The following is a 20,783-nucleotide window of genomic DNA, read 5'->3' on the forward strand; positions in this document are numbered from 1 at the left end:
CTTGTATCCTATGCATGTACAGCGTAGATATAAAGTCTACCACTTGCTGTAGTGCAGTTGATCTTTGACACTTAATAGCTGTGATGGATAAATTGAAATGACTTTAAAGTTATTTCCAGTGCCTGGAAGTTGAAGCTAGAAAAACGCAGAATGGAAATAAGGTTTATTTTTAACAGTGAGGATAATTAACCATTGGAAAAATTACTAACTGTTGTAGATTCTCCATCAAATTTTAGAAAGACATCCAATTTTGATTTCAAAAAGATCTGCTCTAGGTCAAATGGGAATTAATTCATGGCAGTCCTATGCCTTGTGTTCTACAGAAGGTCAGCCTAGATCAGTAGTTTTCAACTTTTTTTCATTTGAGGACTCCTAAAAAATTTTGAATGGAGGTGCAGGACCCCTTTGGAAATCCTAGACATAATCTGTGGACCCCCAGGGGTCTGCAGGTGACAGGTTAAAAACCACTCCTAGATTATCATAATTGTCTCTTCTGGCCTTAGAAATCTGTGAATCTCCTCATTTTTCGTCTGTAGGGTTGATATTTTTAGGAGGAGAGTGACACTGAGAGACTGGCTCAAAGCGTCCTCCAACAAAGCTTCAGTTCTTTCAGCAGCAGTAAAATGGATTTAGAAGGCAACTATGGTAAGTGTTTCTTTGCTGGCTTCTAATATTCATGCAGGGAACTGGACTAGATGACCTCTCGAGGTCCCTTCCAGTCCTACAATTCTATATTTCTATTCATGTATCCTGCAAAGATACAGTGAGAGACAGCTTAGATCTTTGAAAGTATGAAAGTATCTTAAACTTGGTTAAAGGAGGAAGTGGAGTAACTTTCCGCTATAGGCATTAAGTTTGGTGAATATATGCTTCTGTGTATTAGAGCAGCAGTTCACAACTTCTTTCATTCTGGGACCCAAAACCAGGTGCAGTGGTGGTCTTGCAATTCAAAACCACACAAACTTTAGAGGCAATAAAGGATAATGTGGGTCAATATCACAGCAAGAAACAATACCTAGGTTTTGCAAGGTGGGTGTGAGACTGGCTGGGTAATATGTAGTTGTTGGGTCCGGGACTGGGTGTTCTGAGACAAATGCTTCTAGGCAGTGTATTGGGTGCAGATACTCTACATCATGACCCAACCTTTGTGAGCCAGGAAGGCTGGAGTGGGGGCGTAACTGCAGCTATGTGTGATTCGTTTTATTTATTTAGCGTATGCAATCCGGCCAAGTCGCAGCGTTCTTATCAGTGATGTTCAAGGCATGAAAACCACCAGGAAGTTGCCATTTTGCAGTCCTCCACAGTGTGCATCATGGTTTGTGGGTTCCCACATTGACCTAGTGGACTATGTCCCCCAGCTGCAGCATGTCTGTGGTCTGGAGAAATGGATGATCCAACTAGCAGATCAAATTTGCTTTGTGGGGTACAAACTGGTTATAAAGCTACAGTCATGTCTTGTGCAGCCAGGGCCTAAATCAGTTTCCTGGGGATCATCCCAGTGAAGTGACTGTTCTTATTAAGGCCCTGTCCTTGCCATAATTCATAATTGACTTTATTACCAGTGGCTGGCTCCAAAATGCGTTTTGCTACAGACGCAACATGATTAATATCCTGTTAGTACTAGGGCTGTCAAGCAATTAAAAAATGTAATCGCGCACTTAAAAATAATAAAATACCATTTAAACATTTGTGGATGTTTTCTACATTTTCAAATATATTTATTTCAATTACAACACAGAATACAAAGTGTACAGTGCTCACTTATATTTATTTTTTATTACAAATATTTATGCTCTACAAAAAAACCAAAGAAATAGTGTTTTTCACTTGACCTAATACAAGTAATATAGTGCAATCTCTTTATCATGAAAGTTGAACTCGCAAATGTAGAATTATGTACAAAAAAAATTGCATTCTCAAACAAAACAATGTAAAACTTTAGAGCCTACAAGTACACTCAGTCTTACTTCTTGTTCAGCCAATTGCTAAGACAAACAAGTTTGTTTACATTTGCAGGAGATAATGTGTCCATGCTGATGAGTTCTGCTCAATAACGATCCAAAGCAGTGTGGCCCAACACATGTTCACTTTCATCATCTGAGTTAGATGCCACCAGCAGAAGTTTGCTTTTCTCTTTTGGTGGTTTAGATCTGTAGTTTCAACATCGGAGTATTGCTCTTTTAAGACTTCTGAAAGCATGCTCCACACCTCGTCCCTCTCAGATTTTGGAAGGTACTTCAGATTCTTAAACCTTGGGTCGAGTACTGTAGCTATCTTTAGAAATCTCAGATTGGTACCTTCTTTGTGTTTGGTCATATCTGCAGTGAAAGTGTTCTTAAAATGAACATCATTTGCTGGGTCATCATCCGCAACTGCTATAACAGGAAATCTGTGGCAGCGTGCGGTGAAATAGTGCAGGGGGCGCACCGCTCTCCCCCAAGGAGTTCAGTCACACATTATTTAACCCATTATTTTTTTTAACAAGTGTCATCCGCATGGAAGCACGTCCTCTGGAACAGTGGCCGAGGCAGGAAGGGGCATACGAATGTTCAGCATCTCTGGCATGTAAATACCTTGCAATGCCGGCTACAAAAGTGCCATACAAATGCCTGTTCTCACTTTCAGGTGACATTGTGAATAAGAAGTGGGCAGCATATCTCCCATAAATGTCAACAGACTTGTTTCTCTCCGTGATTGACTGAACAAGAAGTAGGAGTGAGTAGACTTGTAAGGTCTAAAGTTTTACATTGTTTTGTTTTTGGGTGAAGTTATGTAACAAAAAAATCTATATTTGTAAGTTGCACTTTCACGATAAAGAGATTGCACTTCAGTACTTGTATGAAGTGAATTGAAAAATGCTATTTCTTTTGTTTATCATTTTTACAGTGCAAATATTTGTAACAGAATAGAGTGAGCACTGTACACTTTGTATTCTGTGTTGTAACTGAAATCAATATATTTGAAAATGTAGAAAACATCTGAAAATGTTTAATACACACACACAATAGAATACCAATTGAAATGTAACTGTGTGATTCATTTTTTTAATAATTTTTTTTTGAGTTAATCGCGTGAGTTAACTGTGATTAATCGACAGCCCTAATTAGTACCATGGTCAGGTAAGGGTGCTGCCTCTCCAGAGGCCTAGCCAGGTATATGGTGTTGGTTTGATGCATTGAGGACTTTTTTCCACCCTATAGTAGTTCATGGATGCACGGGCTTGGTGCTCTGGAACCATTGAATGAAGTTCAGGGCTTGTCTACGCTTCCGCTTAAGTTGTTGTCACTTATGTCTGTCACGGATATGAAAAAGCCACCCCCCTGAGCTGTCCACACCAGCACTAAGTCAGTGGGAAACACTCTCATTCTGTCATAGCTTCCACCTTTCACTGAGGTAGAGTAATTATGCTGACAGGAAAGCGCTCTCTGGTCTTCATAGTGCATTTACACTACTGCCCTACCTTAGCGCAGCTGCAGTGAGTCTGGTGAAGACTAGCCCCCGGACCAGGACCCTCTTGCAGTGTGACTACCCCTTGGGGCACACTCACACTAGGACAAGCCTCCTGGGCTTCAGCTCCTCCTTGGTCTGACCTCAGAGCATTCAGCATCCCTGTCGTATGCCATAAGCTCCCTGCAGTGAGCCACCTGAATAGGACACCTGGGGAAACCTTACATGCCCTCCAAAGGGGCCATGCACCCCCGACTTCAGCAGTCAGGAGTGACTCTCATCCGGCGGTGTAAAACAGAAGGGTTTATTAGTCGTCTGGAACACAGCATAGAGCAGAATCTTGTTAGCACAGAAAGCAGGAAGTTACAGCAAAGTTCAACTTGAGGAGACCCAGAGCCATGGGTCTCTCCTCCTGAGTCCCAAACCAGGAGTCTGACCAGCCTCCAGCAGTCCACCTGCAGTCGCACCCAGTTGCCCCTCCTCCATCTTGTATGCTGTTCCCCAGGCAAACCGGTCACCTGGCCTCCACCTCCCTTTGTTCTCCAATTCCTCCAGCTGGCTCTTGCAGAGGATGGGGCCCGGCAATCAGTTGCCAGGATACAACTATTGTCTGGGCCCAGGGAGCTAGACAGCACTTGTACCTTCCCTCTCAGGGTATCTGCAAAGGTCACACACCCTTATCCCACCACCTAGATACTTGTGCAACACATAGGGAAAACTGAGGCGCGCACAGTATTTATGCAAACACTAGGACATTTTCCACTTTGTCACAAGTAGCCATTTGTCCTAAGTACCTGTGTCAGTCTTTCTCAATGGCCTGTCTCTCAGATCTCCCTGACACTGTTTAGAAAGGCTGCAAGCTTTGGATTCACCAAGGGCAAGTGATACCTGACCAACCTGATTGCCTTCCATGATGAGATAACTGGTTCTGTGGATATGGGGAAAGCAGTGCATGTGATATATCTTGACTTTAGCAAAACTTTTGATACGGTCTCCCACAGTATTGTTGCCAGCAAGTTAAAGTAGTGTGGATTGGATGAATGGACTATAAGGTGGATAGAAAGCTGGCTAGATTGTCGGGCTCAACGGGTAGTGATCAATGGCTCCATGTCTAGTTGGCAGGTGGTATCAAGCGGAGTGCCCCAGGGGTCAGTCCTGGGGCTGGTTTTGTTCAACATCTTTATTAATGGTCTGGATGATGGGATTAATTGCACCCTCAGCAAGTTTGCAGATGACACTAAACTGGGAGGAGAAGTAGATATGCTGGAAGGTAGGGAAGGGTCCAGAGTGACCTAGACAAATTGGAGGATTGGGCCAAAAGAAATCTGATAAGGTTCAACAAGGACAAGTGCAGAGTTCTGCACTTAGGAAGGAAGGAAGGAAATCCCATGCACTGCTACAGTGCATGGGAAGGACCTGAGGATTACAGTGGATGAGAAGCTGGATATGAGTCAGCAGTGTGCCCTTGTTGCCAAGAAGGCCAATGGTATATTGGGCTGTATTAGTAGGAGCATTGCCAGCAGATCTAGAGAAGTGGTTATTCCCCTCCATTTGGCACTGGTGAGGCCACACCTGGAGTGTTGCGTCCAGTTTTGGTCCCCCCACTACAGAAGGGATGTGGAGAAATTGGAGGGAGTCCAGCGGAGGGCAACGAAAATTATTAAGGAGCTGGGGCACATGACTTACAAGGAGAGGCTGAGGGAACTGGGGTTATTTAGTCTGCAGAAGTGACGAGTGAGGGGGAATTTGATAGCAGCCTTTAACTACCTGAAGGGGGGTTCCAAAGAGGATAGAGCAAGGCTGTTTTCAGTGGTGGCAGATGACAGAACAAGAAGCAATGCTCTCAAGTTGCAGTGGGGGAGGTCTAGGTTGGATATTAGGAAACACTATTTCACTAGGAGGGTGGTGAAGCACTGGAATGGGTTACCTAGGGAGATGGTGGAAACTCCATCCTTAGAGGTTTTCAAGGCCCGGCTTGACAAAGCCTTGGCTTGGATGATTTAGTTGGTGTTGGTGTTGCTTTGAGCAGGGGGTTTGACTAGATGACCTCCTGAGGTCCCTTCCAACCCTGATATTCTATGGTTCTAAGCTGGTCCCTGGTATCAAAAAGGTTGAAAAACACTGATTTATGTAATCAATCTGGCCCGTCCTCCTTACTTCCAGCTATCTAGAAAACCTCCCACTGTCCGTTGGTCCATGTTCCTTTCTGTGCATGCCCTCTGTACACTGATACAAACGTGGATAAATAGCATGGAAGGTGTGAGGGGAGACACATTTGTGATGGCAAGAAAGCTGCTGCACGGACACAAACTGAATCCTGAAGAAGAGGTCTATGTATGCTTGAAAGCTTGTGTGTCTCACTATCAGAAGTTGGTCCTCCCCTACCTTGTCCCTTCTGTGTAACTGTTAAGTGATTAAGGTGACTCATGCCTGTCTCTGGGTCATAGTATGGACTAGGAGGGAACGCTTTCAAAAAGTGCCTGTGACTTAGCCCCTCACTATGTTCAGTGAGTGTTGGGCTCTTAAGCACCTGCCAACCTCTGCACTTTACAGGGCCAAGTGCTCTGTAGTGCAAATTGCATCCTTAACTCCAGACATGTTTGGTTTAGTTTGATTTTTTTCTTAATCCAGCAGAGATGGCCTTGGAGTATGAAGGTAAATGCAAAAGGATTTACTTCAGAATGCTGTGCTTCTGCCAATCCTTAGCATGTCACTGCTGTACAACTAGCTAATTTGGTAGCTTCAAGGGTTTTTATAGTAATGTTTATTTCCAGCTCACTGTTCTGCATAAGTATAGTCATTAATATGTACTGGCCACTCTGCACTACTGTTTGCGCTTTCATAGAATCATAGAATATCAGGGTTGGAAGGGACCTCAGGAGGTCATCTAGTCCAACCCCCTGCTCAAAGCAGGACCAATCCCCAATTTTTGCCCCAGATCCCTAAATGGCCCCCTCAAGGATTGAACTCACAACCCTGGGTTTAGCAGGCCAGTGCTCAAACCACTGAGCTATCCCTCCTCAGTTTTTAATTGAATATTCCACTCACCCAAAATCCGAAGTGAATTTGGTTGGGTACACACAATGAGTGCCAACTTAGCAGTTTTGCATTTTTGTCTCGGCTATTAAAAATTGATGGCTTAACCCCGTTAGAGGGCAGCTCCAGTACCTAGTATGTTTCCACTCTTGTTAATTGTGTTGATGATGAACTTAGATCTTGTTTTACAGAATGTTTTCTTTTGTCTTTTTATTCCTTCTCTTCCAGTTGATGCTTTGGATCCAGAGAGGTTAATACAATGTCCCTATGATAAATATCATCAAATCAGGGCCTGTCGGTTTTCCTATCATCTTATAAAGTGCAGGAAGGTAGGATGGGATGTTAAGGTCTCTAATGCACTTGGGAAATCATATTTTTGTAAATGCTAATGCATGGTGAGCTCAGTACGCTGTGCTGCCTTTTGCTAGAAGGATGCATTCACTTGCTATTAGGCTGGAAGAAGCCGTCTTTATTTCATATTTATATCGCTCATCCATTTACCACTTCGTAAAAGCATCCAGTTCATATTTAGTAATGCCCTTCAGATCAGTGCATTTACCCTGAAGAAAGGCGAAACAGGTTCTTCAGAATACCTAGCTCAGTGATGGGATCCTATTCTCTTCCAACAGTTCACTCATGGGACCAGGGTATTTACTTCCCAATACAGGCCATGGAGCAAATGCAGCCAGAGTTATATGGATGCCTTCTGGCTGGCCAAAGCAGAAGCGATCTGATGTTGCAGTTAATTCTTTACTTTGCAATCAGAGCAGGAGAGCTGCTAAGCCATCTTTTTTTTATATTGCTAATAACTCTATTCAGTGTACATCTGTCTGCAAGTCCCTCTTCTCAGTCTTCTATCCTGGGCGAGAATGCTGTATATTTAAGAGGAGAATCTGCTCCTTTCTTTTGTCCTCTCAGTCTAGTATTTTATTTTAAGCTCTCCAGTGCTAGTGTATATTAGTTGTACAGGTATAAGCACACTTATATCGGTATAACTGCATCCACGTGTTAAGATGATGTACTGGTGTGATTGTATTGGTTAGGAATCACACCCCTAGCCAACATCGCTATAGTGATAGAAAAGCCATGCAGAGCAAGCCTGAGCAGTGGGTTCGTCCTCTTTGTATTCTTGCTCTTTTCTAAGGGTAAAGGCTCTTCATTCAGTGGGGGACAGTAGTGCTCTTCTATGTCCACACTAGTTTACCTATACTGGCAAAATGCCCCCAATATAGATGTGACCTCAGCTGGAACATTGAGTAACTTCCCTCCTGTTTCAGAAGGGTTAAATTAACTGCAAAGACTTAAGCTCTAGCGCAGGCAGAGACTTATCATAGAATATCGGGGTTGGAAGGGACCTCAGGAGGTCATTTAGTCCAACCCCCTGCTCAAAGCAGGACCAATCCCCAATTAAATCATCCCAGCCAGGGCTTTGTCAAGCCTGACCTTAAAAACCTCTAAGGAAGGAAATTCCACCACCTCCCTAGGTAACCCATTCCAGTGCTTCACCACCCTCCTGGTGAAAAAGTTTTTCCTAATATCCAACCTAAACCTCCCCCACTGCAACTTGAGACCATTACTCCTCGTTCTGTCATCTGGTACCACTGAGAACAGTCTAGATCCATCCTCTTTGGAACCCCCTTTCAGGTAGTTGAAAGCAGCTATCAAATCCCCCCTCTTCCTTCTCTTCCACAGACTAAACAATCCCTGTTCCCTCAGTTTCTCCTCATAAGTCATGTGTTCCAGTCCCCTAAGCATTCTTGTTGCCCTCTGCTGGACGTTTTCCAATTTTTTCACATCCTTCTTGTAGAGTGGGGCCCAAAACTGGACACCGTACTCCAGATGAGGCCTCACCAATGTCGAGTAGAGGGGAACGATCACGTCCCTAGCTCTGCTGGCAATGCCCCTACTTACACATCCCAAAATGCCATTGGCCTTCTTGGCAACAAGGGCACACTGTTGACTCATATCCAGCTTCTTGTCCACTGTCACCCCTAGGTCCTTTTCTGCAGAACTGTTGCCAAGCCATTCGGTCCCTAGTCTGTAGCGGTGCATGGGATTCTTCTGTCCTAAGTGCAGGACTCTGCACTTGTCCTTGTTGAACCTCATCAGATTTCTTTGGCACAATCCTCCAACTTGTCTAGGTCCCTCTGTATCCTATCCCTGCCCTCCAGCGTATCTACCACTCCCCCCAGTTTAGTGTCATCTGCAAACTTGCTAAGTGTGCAATCCACACCATCCTCCAGATCATTAATGAAGATACTGAACAAAACCAGCCCCAGGACCGACCCTTGGGGCACTCCACTTGATACTGGCTGCCAACTAGACATAGAGCCATTGATCGCTACCCGTTGAGCCCGACAATCTAACCAGCTTTCTATCCACCTTATAGTTCATTCATCCAGCCCATACTTCTTTAACTTGCTGGCAAGAATACTGTGGGAGACCATGTCAAAAGCTTTGCTAAAGTCAAGGAATAACACGTCCACTGCTTTCCCTTCATCCACAGAACCAGTTATCTCGTCATAGAAGGCAATTAGATTAGTCAGGCATGACTTGCCCTTGGTGAATCCATGCTGACTGTTCCTGATCACTTTCCTCTCCTCTAAGTGCTTCAGAATTGATTCCTTGAGGACCTGCTCCATGATTTTTCCAGGGACTGAGGTGAGGCTGACTGGCCTGTAGTTCCCAGGATCCTCCTTCTTCCCTTTTTTAAAGATGGGCACTACATTAGCCTTTTTCCAGTCATCTGGGACCTCCCCCGATCGCCGTGAGTTTTCAAAGAGAATGGCCAATGGCTCTGCAGTCATATCCGCCAACTCCTTCAGCATTCTCGGATGCAGCATATCCAGCCCCGTGGACTTGTGCTCGCCCAGCTTTTCTAAATAGTCCCGAACCACTTCTTTCTCCACAGAGGGCTGGTCACCTCCTCCGCATGCTGTGCTGCCCAGTGCAGTAGTCTGGGAGCTGACCTTGTTCGTGAAGACAGAGGCAAAAAAAGTACATTAGCTTTTTCCACATCCTCTGTCACTAGGTTGCCTCCATCATTCACACTTTCCTTGATTTTCTTCTTGTTCTCTAGTTTGTCTCTTACTTAATTTAAAAATAAAGTGGCTGAATTATTTAGGGTTTCAAAGCACTTACTCCCCATGTAGGGTTTTTAGGGCAATTTCATCTGTGCACTGAACCATGCCAGTGATGACACTGCAACAGTTTCACTGTGCTTGTTCTGGGGCTGATCTTCAATCAGATAAATGCAGGGTGTAGTTTAAATGTGAAAATAAACAAACATAGGCTGTATCATAAAGGATGCATATGCTTTGCTGTTTTTCCACTGCTTTTGTGCTCAGGACCTGAACTAAGTTTGACTTTCCTTGTTTTAATTTTTTCAACCTATTTCAGGATGCAGATTGCACAAACCCTTCACTAGTGATTAGAAAACACAAGGGTTTGGGTGAATACAGTGAGATAGCACATGCTTTTTCTGTTTCTCTAGAACCACCCTGAAATTGCAAAGCAGCTAGCCACATGCCCCTTTAATGCCCGCCATCAGGTTCCCAGAGCTGAGATCAGCTGTCATATATCAAGCTGTGATGACAAAAGCTGCATTGAGGAGCACATTGGTGAGAAAATATTAGATTCCTTCGGCTCTGTAAACTCACTTTGGGAACTCTTGGGCTAACGGAGTTCTAACGTAACTTCTGCTGTTAATGTTAGATTGTTTTAATGCTCTATTATTCCATAAGCAACCCTTTACCTGTAAAAAGAAAAGGAGTACTTGTGGCACCTTAGAGACTAACCAATTTATTTGAGCATGAGCTTTCGTGAGCTACAGCTCACTTCATCGGATGCATCCGATGAAGTGAGCTGTAGCTCACGAAAGCTCATGCTCAAATAAATTGGTTAGTCTCTAAGGTGCCACAAGTACTCCTTTTCTTTTTGCGAATACAGACTAACACGGCTGTTACTCTGAAACCTTTACCTGTAGTGCTTCATGATCCTGAAGCAGCAGGAGTCCTTGAAGGCTTGAGTTTCATTCATTCTGTGTCCATGCAAATTCTCCTAAGCATCTGAGAGGCAACTGGCTTGTATTACATGTGTTATCTGCCAGAGATTTTAGCATTAAAATGGGAACTGTGCATTATGCCATAAACTGTGTGTGTTGAATGAGATCTAGTTGGGAATCTGGATGGCTTAGAGGGGAAAGATAGTGGCCATGAGAGGGGTGGGTCTCCAGTGCAGATCTGACCTGATAGTGACCAAAAATCTTTATAGCCTGTCTAGTGGCATATGTGAAATAAATTGGTCTCAGTCCAGTTCTTAATGGACAAGTGTCTTGATCATAACAATCCTCACTTCTGTTACATCCTACTTGACTATCTTAGCAGAAAAGCCATGACTGAGCCAGGGAGGCTGAACAACTTTCCCAACAGGAGTTGGGTTCCTCCAGTTCAGAGTGGGGCAAGTTGGGGAGGGGACTATGGAGAAGCTTCCCTACCACTGCCCATGCTGTCTGCTCTGTGATGAGGAGTTCACTATCCAGGTCTGTCAGCCCAGCACCTAAATCACTTGGTTATGTGGGTCATGTTCCAGTTCTTCCCCCCACTGATATCTATATAGCTATCACTACACTGGAAAACATACCTATTCTCTGGCAAATGTAGAGTTGTACTGAAGACAGCAATGATGTGCGTGTTAATGTAGACAGGGCTTAGAGCATGACAGTAGTGAAAAAACCCTGAGAAGATTTTTGTGACATGACAGTAGAAACACACCTGAACCCTCTCCCAATTCGTATGTTGGAGCAGCTGCACCATTGCTGAAAAATGTGTGCAGAATTGTTTAGCTTTAGAAAAGGCCTAAAACAGGCATTGGCAAATGGGGGCCACATCCACCCTGCCAGATCATTTGATTTGGCTTGCCAAACGTTCGGTGTTGTACAAACCTTTCTGAGTTAGACAATATATAGCCTCTTAAGGTATGGCCCACCAAAGGGTTCTCATGGATTTTGTATCCCTTTGCTACCTTCAAGATGCCCATCCCTGGCCTCAAGAGTTTTGCTCCTAAGACTAGGGGAGTACCTGATCAGCTTCCAGTGTATGCTGCTCCTCTCCAAGGCCTAGAGCTATTCTACAGCTAGGTCAAAAAATTATTAATGTACCTAAAATAGGATTTTATTTTATCCAAAAAGATTTTCTCACTTAGACTCTTCTTTGCTTTAAGTGAGTCAGTCAAATAACTGCCAGGGAGAGAAGATGAACATTGTCAGCATGTGGCAGCCGCCCCCATGTGACGAAGATTGGGATAGAGGTAAAGACGTAGGTTGATGACACGGGCTGTCAGCGCCTGCTATTCCCTTCTTCTTGTCCCCAAAGAAGTCACATGGACTAGGAGAGAGAGGTCCCATAGATTCTTCTGCACAGATCATGTGTTGGGACACCCAATTATACTGTCTCTGAACAAATTAAGTTCTCCTGCTTCACAGGCTCTTCCACATGCCTTCTATTCTCTACAAAACTTCTGTTGTTTTCCATATAGTCTGTTGCACCATCTGTGCTTTGATGAAAATGGAAATTGATGATAACCTTTACACTTTATATTTCTCAGTTAAATGTCTGCTTTGCTGTCACTTATGCCAAGCCTTAAAAAATTCTCATTCCGTTTTGTAAACCTAGCAGCGTCTCTGCCATATTTCTTATTTGATGTTGCTATGACGCTTGCAGAAGTTACTCGGTACTGAGCCACAATGATGTCTATTTCCTTTTGGCAGATCTACAGGAGCAATCAAATTCTGCTTTCGTTTGGGGCACGTTCAGTAGTGGCGTAAACAGGTAGCAAAAGGTGTATTTCTTGTGACAGTGCTTTCCATAAAAGATGTGCTTTCAAACTACTTTGAACTCATGCTGCTGTGTTGTTGGGAAGATGCAATTTACTTTACGAATTCTATTTTTGGGGTGATGGTGGGGGCGTTCCCACTGGCATGACTCAACATTCCTGTGCCCCTGGGTCAATGTTTCCTGTCTCCTTTTAGTGGCAGATCCATAGGAGAGTATAAGAACATACTGTTGCTACCAGATAATGGTTACTCCTCTAGTTCTACTGTAGTACTATTAGTGCTGATGGTCCTGGGTTCAATCCCCACTGGTTCTGTATTTGTTGGGGGGGTTATTAAACACTAAACTGTTCTGCTGGGCTTGATAGAAATGCAGACTGATGTCAGCTGTTAAGCAATTTAGGCTTAAACTTCTGACAGCTAATCTAATCTCTCATGACCTGAGTCAGAAATAATCATTTTGTTGTTTGTGTAATCACATGCAGGATTGGAAAATGAAGCATAATGTGTCTGGTCATTATCTCTGTCTCACCCCTGAACACCCAAATCATTGTACTGTGCCTTACCTGTCTAATCAGAGGACATCAACATATGAACTTCTACAGCCTCTAACAGTGACATAGAATTGTAGGACTGAAGGGACCTCGAAGTCCTCTAGTCCAGTCCCATGCACTCATGGCAGGACTAAGTATTATCTAGACCAGTGGTTTTCAAACTGCGGGTCGTGACCCAGAACTGGGTTGCGGAATGAAAGGCACTGGGCCGCGGCGGCTCTCGTCAGCACTGCTGACCGGGCTGTTAAAAGTCCCGTCGGTGGTGCTGCCCAGCTAAGGCAGGCTAGTCCCTAGCTGTTCCGACACAGCACTGTGCCCTGGCAGCGGCCAGCAGCAGGTCCAGCTCCTAGGTGGGGGGTGAGCCCCAGGGCTCCATGCGCTGCCCCCGCCCCGAGCACCGGCTCTGCACTCCCATTGGCCAGTTCCCGGCCAGTGGGAGCTGGGTGGGGCAATGCCTGTGGGCGAGAGCCATGCGGAGCTGCTTGCACCCCTGCGCCTAGGAGCCGGACATGCTGCTGGCCGCTTCCGGGGTGCAGCGTTGTCCGCAGTGCCAGGAAAGGCAGGAAGCCTGCCTCTGCACCCCAGCTGCACCGCTGACCAGGAGCCTCCCCAGGTAACACCACACCCCTGTCCCAGCTCTGAACCCCCCAAACCCAGAGCCCGCTCCTGCAGCCCCAGCCCAGAGCCCCTGACCCCCTCCCACACTCTGAGCCCCTCATTTCTGGCCGCAGCCCACACCCCAGACTCCTCATCCCCAGCTCCTTTAGATCGCGGGCATCAACAGTTTTTTTCAACTGGGTCACCAGAAAAAGAGTTTGAAAACCACTGATCTAGACCATCCCTCACAGCTGTCTGTCTAACCTGCTCTTAAAAATCTCCAGTGATGGAGATTCTGCAACCTCCCTAAGCAATTTATTCCAGTGCTCAACCACTTGGACAAAAGGAAAAACTTCCTGTCAAACCTAAACCGCCCTTGCTGAAATTTAAGCCCATTGTTTCTTGTCCTATTCTCAGTGGTTAAAGAGAACAGTTTTTCTCCCTTTTCCTTGTAGCAACCTTTTATCTACTTGAAAACCGTTATGTCCCTCCTCAGTCTTCTCTTCTCCAGGCTAAACAAACCCAATTTTTTTCAATCTTCCCCCATAGGTCATGTTTTTTAGACCTTTAATCAGTTTTGTTGCTCTTCTCTGAACTTTCTTCAATTTGTCCACATCTTTCCTGAAATGTGGCACCAATCATTGGACACAATACTCCAGATGACATTTAATCAGCATGGACTAGAGCAGTAGAATTACTTCTCGCGTCTTGCTTACAACACTCCTGCTAATGCATCTCAGAATGATGTTGACTCCTGTTTAGCTTGTGATCCAGTATGACCCTCAGATCCTTTTCTTCAGTACTCCGTCCTAGGCAGTCATTTCCCATTTTGTATGTGTGCGACTGATAGTGGAGTACTCTGAATTTGTTCTTATTGAATTTCATCCTGTGACGGCTTCCCCCAGGGGTGCCACCTGGGACTGGGGTTCCACTGAGCCCACTGACTCACCAGCCTGGGCTCCCTCTCAGCACTGTGCTGCTGTGACAGGCTATAGACTGCTCCTGGACCTACACTCCCAGCAGCATTCACACAGGCAGTGACACACCCAGCTGCAGTTTCATGCAGGCTTTGGACAGCCACTGCATGATCCAGCAATAGAGAGGCTACAGCCAAAATAACCCCCAGTCTGGGACCCCAGAGCTGTACCATCCCGCCCTGATCAAAACCCAGTTCGCCATTCCCTCAGTATGGAGAGGACAATGCATACTTGTGTTAACCAGGCTGAGATTTTCCCCCAGACACTTTGGTCACAGGCATACCAGTTTAGATAAAGCAAAAAAGTTTAACTACAAAAGAGAGATTATAAGTGATAGAAAACAGACCAAAGCAGATTACCTAGTAAATAAACAGAACTGCAAACTATAAGCCGAAAATACTAGAAAGATTGGATATGAATTAACAAATTCTCACCCTGGTTGATGATACAGTCAGGCTTGCAGATTCTTAAGGGACAAGCTGCATTTGTTTTGCAGCTTGGGATCTCCTACCCTGTTCTAAGACTTTTTCTTTTAGAGCTTCTCTCTGTTGAGTTGTGGGGAAGTGAAGAACAACCAACGATGTCACTCCTTGCCTTATATAGCTTTTTCACATGGCAGGAGCTCTGTTTCAAACTTGGTTCCCAGACCAGTTTGTGGAAAAATTCAGGTACCCCAAATGGAGTCCAGAAGCATGGTCTGGTCACATGCCCTTGCAGAGTCATAGCAGCCATAACTTACAGACTGGCCTTCCACAGGAAGGCTAAGCTATTCCACAGCCCATTGTCTTTGTTGATGAGCCATTAGCACTGTTTGGCTTCTTCATTGTTGTACCTGAAAGGCTGGCTGTGGGTGTTTTCCAGAGTAAGCCCCTTTGAAATACAGATACCTAGTCAATATTCATAACTTCAAATACAAAAATGATACATGCATACAAATAGGATAATCATATTCAGCAAATCATAATTTTTCCAATGACACCTTACATGACGAACTTGTACAAAACATCATAATTATGCCATAATCATCCTAATAATAATACTATGATGACTATGGAGTGTTGCACATCCTATTTACTTCAGACCATTTCTCCAGTTTGTCCAGATCATTTTGAATTTTAATCCTGTCCCCCAAAGTACTTGTAACCCCTTGCAGCTTGGTATTGTCTGCAAACTTTATAAATGTGCTCTCTATGCTATTATCTAAATTGCTGATGAAGATACTGAACAGAACTGGACCCAGAACTGATCCCTGTGGGACCCCACTCAGTATGCCCTTCCAGCTTGACTGTGAGCCACCTACTCTCTGGGAACGATTTTCCAACCAGTTATTCACCCACCTTGGAGGAGCTCCATCTAGGTTGTATTTCCCTAGTTTGTTTATGAGGAGGTCATGCAAGACCATATCAAAAGCCTTATTAAACTTAAGATACACCACATCTACCATTACCCTCCCCCATCCACAAGGCTTGTTACACTGTCAAAGAAAGCTATTAGGTTGGTTTTGCCACGATTTGTTCTTGACAAATCCATGCTGACTGTTCCTTATCGCTTTATTATTTTCTAGGATTCAGCAATTTGATTGCTTAATTATTTGCTCCATTATCTTCTCGGGTACTGATGTTAAGCTGACTGGTCTGTAATTCCCCAGGTTGTCCTTATTCCCCTTTTTATAGATTCGGCGCTATATTTGCCTCTTTTCTAGTCCTCTGGAATCTCCTGTCTTCCATGTCTTTTCAAAGATAATTGCTTATGGCTCAGATATCTCCTCAGTCAGCACCTTGAATATTTTAGGATGTATTTCATCAGGCCCTGCTGACTTGAAGACATCTAACTTGTCTAAGTAATTTTTAACTTTTTCTTTCCCTATTTTAGCCTCTGATCCTATCTCATTTTCACTGGCATTCACTGTTAGACGTCTGCATGAAGTCTGCATGTATAGAGATGACTAGGGCATGTGTGCTGAGATGCCATTTACAGTTGAGGGCAGTGCAATACTGATAATCAAGCTTTAACTCTGGTTTTTCTTGCTGTCTTTGGCTTCTTTCTTTCTTGTCTGGATGACTGATTCTGGGGATTTTAGCCAAAGTAGATGGCATCAACATGTTGTACACTTTTCTCTAGCCTTTGTGAGGAGAAGTAACTGTTCTGATTGCATGAAGGTTTGTTTAAATTAACATACTCTGTTGTCTTCAGTTTTAGAAGAATACTTGAATATTTATAGTAAAAGGTACTTGGCTAAAAGAAGTACACATGTGTAGGATAATTCGTCTTTGATCTCTTTCAGCCCTGGGTCCAGCGTAGTAATGGAACAAAAGAGTAACCTAATGTCAGGCATGAGAGCACCCAAGTCCTTGCCGTATAGCCTATCCTGGAAAAGCAGTAAGTACAACGGCTGGTGGTCTCCTCATGCTGTAAGATGGGACCTACATGTTAGCTCAAAGTGGAACGGGATAACTTTTCTCTGTATTTTTATTCCATGTGTCAGCATTCTCCTCCATAAACTGAAATGCTTTTATTACCACCATCAGCAAGTGGAGATGGAGAGCTCTGTAACACAATCCTCCCTAGAAGCAGCTGCATTTCTGTAGTGGATGGAGTGTCTTCTGTATCCAGGTTTTATTTTGCTGTAGGTGGCATTGTGTCAAAGGTTGTCAGGCTCCATGTATTGCCCCCATTACTGTAGCATCTGACATTTAACTTATTCACCGCTATTGGTTGAACAAAAGTCGAGGCTTACAAACAGGTCTGAGTTTGGCACAGTGGAGCTCAACACAGTTGTAGCTCTTCGGGTATAGCTGCTACTGAAGTCAGTGGAAGCTGTACACGTGTGTAGCAGCTGTAGCATTTGGTTTGGTTTTGCAAAACTTGATTGAAAACTCAGAGCTAGGGTATGTCTATCCAGGAAAACCTACCAGTATTACTTCCAAGGGGATGTAATCTAAACTAAAAAGGCCATTGTTTGGAATAAGTGTTCATGTAGGAAGTCACCCACATAGTGGTGTAGTAATGTGTATTCCTGAGGGAATTCTGCACTAAAAATTAAACACTTTTGCAGGAGATCCCCATTGAAATACACATGCTACTTGACGCCTGCTGTAAATTGCCAGGGGAAAGCGTGAATGAACTGAGAATGCAGCATCATGGACACAGTTATTTGCAGTGCAAAACACACTCCACATAAATGGGGGCTTGGTATGAAGCTTATTTCTGTAGTTTATTTTTATCACTGTATTTTGAGCTAGTAGGTCAGGATTCATGTAACTGTAACTCTGAGGTGCTGAGTGATGAATACGTTTCAAAAGCATAACGTCTAATAGTCTGGTTGTAATCTGATTTAAGAAAAATCTGAAAATTGTAACACACTATGCTAATCGACTCCTTCTTTGCACCAAGCAGGATATTTTTTTTTACCCTTTAAGTGCAGTTCTCCTGTCAAAAGCAGCCTTACATAAAACACATGGGCGGGGGAACAAGAGAGAGGTGATTAATTCCCAAGTTTTCCTCAGGTGTTAGGCCAGAAAATTCATGACGATATTATTTATATCGTTGTTACAACCAGGATCTCATGGTGCTAAGGGCTGTACAAACAGAGAACAAAAAGACAGTCCCTTCCCCAAAGAGCTTAGAATCCAAGTAAGAATCTGAAAGTCACACTGGCTTGTGCATTGCCAAGAATTAGAGATTCTGCAGCTGGAACTCAGTTTGACTAATCTGGCTATACACAAGCCAGCTCTCCCTCTCAGCTTTGCTGGCTTTGCAGGGCTAGCAGAAGTAGTTTGGTCAGTAAAGTAAGCAGAAAGATAACAAACAAATGCACATAAGTGGCAGGTCAGAGTAAAGGGAACTGTCTAATATCCTCGCTTTTCAAGCCAGAACTAAACTTTAAAAATGTTCCAGTACTTAGAGCAGCAGTGAAGCTTGCATTTTGCCTTCAAAACACCTCTTTTGGACTCCTTTTTAAGCAGACCTGTTAGGTACAACCAGATGCTTAATCACCTCCCATGATTAAAAAGCCAGGCAGCCCAGGATATTGTACCAATTTCACAATAAAATCTGCTGGGTGCATGTGTCTAGGGAGTACAGGGTGCGTTGTCGGCAGCCCTCTGCTTTTTTTTATGCTGAGGTGCATGGATGGGAAATTGGTACTTGAAAAATGACTGCTCATCAGCTTTTGCTACGGTCATCACTATGGGCTGGCTGGCTGTGGTATGGAATAGTCGACCATTTCCAGATGCTGGACAGTAGGTGTCCTGATTTCAGGTGGAGAGTCCACATGTATCATTGGACAGGTACTGGAACATTTCAGACAAAACCTGCAGTCAGTCTTGTCACTGTATGGGCAGGCCACCTTGAAATTGTGTGCACCTGTATCTGATTAGATTTTCTAGTACATTAATCTTGTGAGATGAGGTTTTCTAAGGAGGATACTTGGGTGAAAGGGGGAATGGCTTAGCTCAGTGCCTGAAGGTCACAGCATTGATAAACACACACTGGAGATGAGTTCAGATGTGTCTGTGTACATTTGGATTGGTTGAGAGTGAGCTAAAGCAGAACGACTTACTCCAAGTGTGTGGTAAGGACCCTTAGCGTGCCCAAATAGAGCAGCTGGTCATATAAAGCTTTAGCCAGCTTTCTAGCCAAGGTGTGGTGAGGATCCAGTCTAGCAGGGCTTCCTGGAGACCTACAGAACATACCTGTGCTTCATATTTGATCTTTCTTAATGAACATTGCACTATGGGCTGATGCACGGGATCAGCCTTGTTCTGCTGGGTCGGCTCCCAAAGTCACAGCAGTAAGGATGGTTGCTTGGTTTTCATTCCACTGAAGGTGCTGGTGCTCCAGCCAGACAGGCTGGGTCTATTTTTGGGAAGGAACTAATGCTGAGCTTTGGGCTCAGGTTGGGCACTAGTCGTGATCTTGCATGAGCACAGCCAAAGGGGCAGGAATAACAGCATCCCACCATACATTGGGACTCTATATAGAGCAGTGAGACACCTGCTTCCCCCAGTTAAGGAGCTTTTCCTGCATGTTGCTTGTAAACAGAGAACGGTTTGTCTAATAAACTCCCCCCTTCTCTGTGTATATGAAAGGGCCCCATAGCCCGTATCCAGGCCTCCAGTCCCATTCCCCTACTCCCTGGTATGCTGACCAAGGAGCAAAACGCTAGCTCCCCTGTGCTCGTACAGGTGTTGCTTGTGCTCTGGGGGTGGTAGCATGAGGAGTGCTGCGTCGCTGCTTTGGGGAGACCGCAAACTGCCTGGCTGTGAGCACGAGTGTGGAAGAACAGTCCAAGTGTCTGCGTTTCAACACAGTGATTGACTTTGGTGAGGGGGCAGCTTGTGGACCTAGACTGAGTCCAAAGCAGCTTGTCTGATGCTTACAACTGGGGGATGATGTTAGAGCTGCTATTGTTGATTATCTAAAATCTCTTGCTTTTTCATCTAATTGCAGGAGCCGGTAACTGAAGACCAGAGAAGACGCTGCTATTGAGTGCTCATCATCTGTTTCCTTTAGAAATGTGAGGTGCTGGTTAGGAGACTCAGACTTATAAATTCCCTCTGTTTTGGCTAAGCACTCGCAGCCCTAACCTTCCTGCAGAACTGTCCTTCATGTATCGACTGCTGTCCCGAAATTATCCCGACCAAGGTAATTAGACAGAATGCTGTTAACCCTTGATATCAGAGATCAAACCCTCAAAAACTAACTCCACACACGCTGATGCCAAGGAGCTAGCAGAGTTCAAACTGTCTGGATCAGCATGCTCTACAAGTTACCTCCTGTAGGGGGTTTGCGTAAATCATTGCTCAAGCCCTGCATGTCTTTGGATTTAAATGTGTTGCAGCTGTTTACCACTGCATGGTGCTGATGGTACGTCCCTCTCATAGGGATTGCTGTGCCAGGTCAGACCATTGGTCCATGTGAGCCCACACTGGGGGTAAGCTCTCGGTGGTACATCTCTCCCCGATGGGGAGTTAGGCACCTGAATGTTTGGTTCCCTCTGTTTCCCTCCAGAGACCTTAAATGTGTTTGTAAAAAGAGTTCCCAGAAGTTACCTACTACAGGACAGGCCTAACAAAGAAAATAACAGAACGCCACTAGCCGTCACCTTCAGCCCCCAACTAAAACCCCTCCAACGCATTATTAAGGATCTACAACCTATCCTAAAGGATGACCCAACACTCTCACAAATCTTGGGAGACAGGCCAGTCCTTGCCTACAGACAGCCCCGCAACCTGAAGCAAATACTCACGAACAACCACATACCACACAACAGAACCACTAACCCAGGAACTTATCCTTGCAACAAAGCCCGTTGCCAATTGTGCCCACATATCTATTCAG

At 44.6% G+C, this 20,783-nt stretch overlaps 1 protein-coding gene across 1 annotated transcript; it reads left to right on the forward strand.

The window, feature by feature from the left end:
* The first annotated feature begins 623 nt into the window (after positions 1–623).
* On the forward strand, positions 624–20,462 carry LOC144277893 (gametocyte-specific factor 1-like). Its single transcript, XM_077838917.1, has 7 exons — positions 624–645; positions 6,712–6,812; positions 9,977–10,103; positions 11,704–11,790; positions 12,251–12,314; positions 16,726–16,852; positions 20,454–20,462. The coding sequence occupies exons 1-7, from the start codon at positions 624–626 to the stop codon at positions 20,460–20,462; spliced, it is 537 nt and encodes a 178-aa protein (XP_077695043.1).
* Positions 20,463–20,783: the final 321 nt, after the last annotated feature.

Source organism: Eretmochelys imbricata, chromosome 20, assembly GCF_965152235.1.
Source record: "Eretmochelys imbricata isolate rEreImb1 chromosome 20, rEreImb1.hap1, whole genome shotgun sequence".
Lineage (NCBI taxonomy): Eukaryota > Metazoa > Chordata > Testudines > Cheloniidae > Eretmochelys > Eretmochelys imbricata.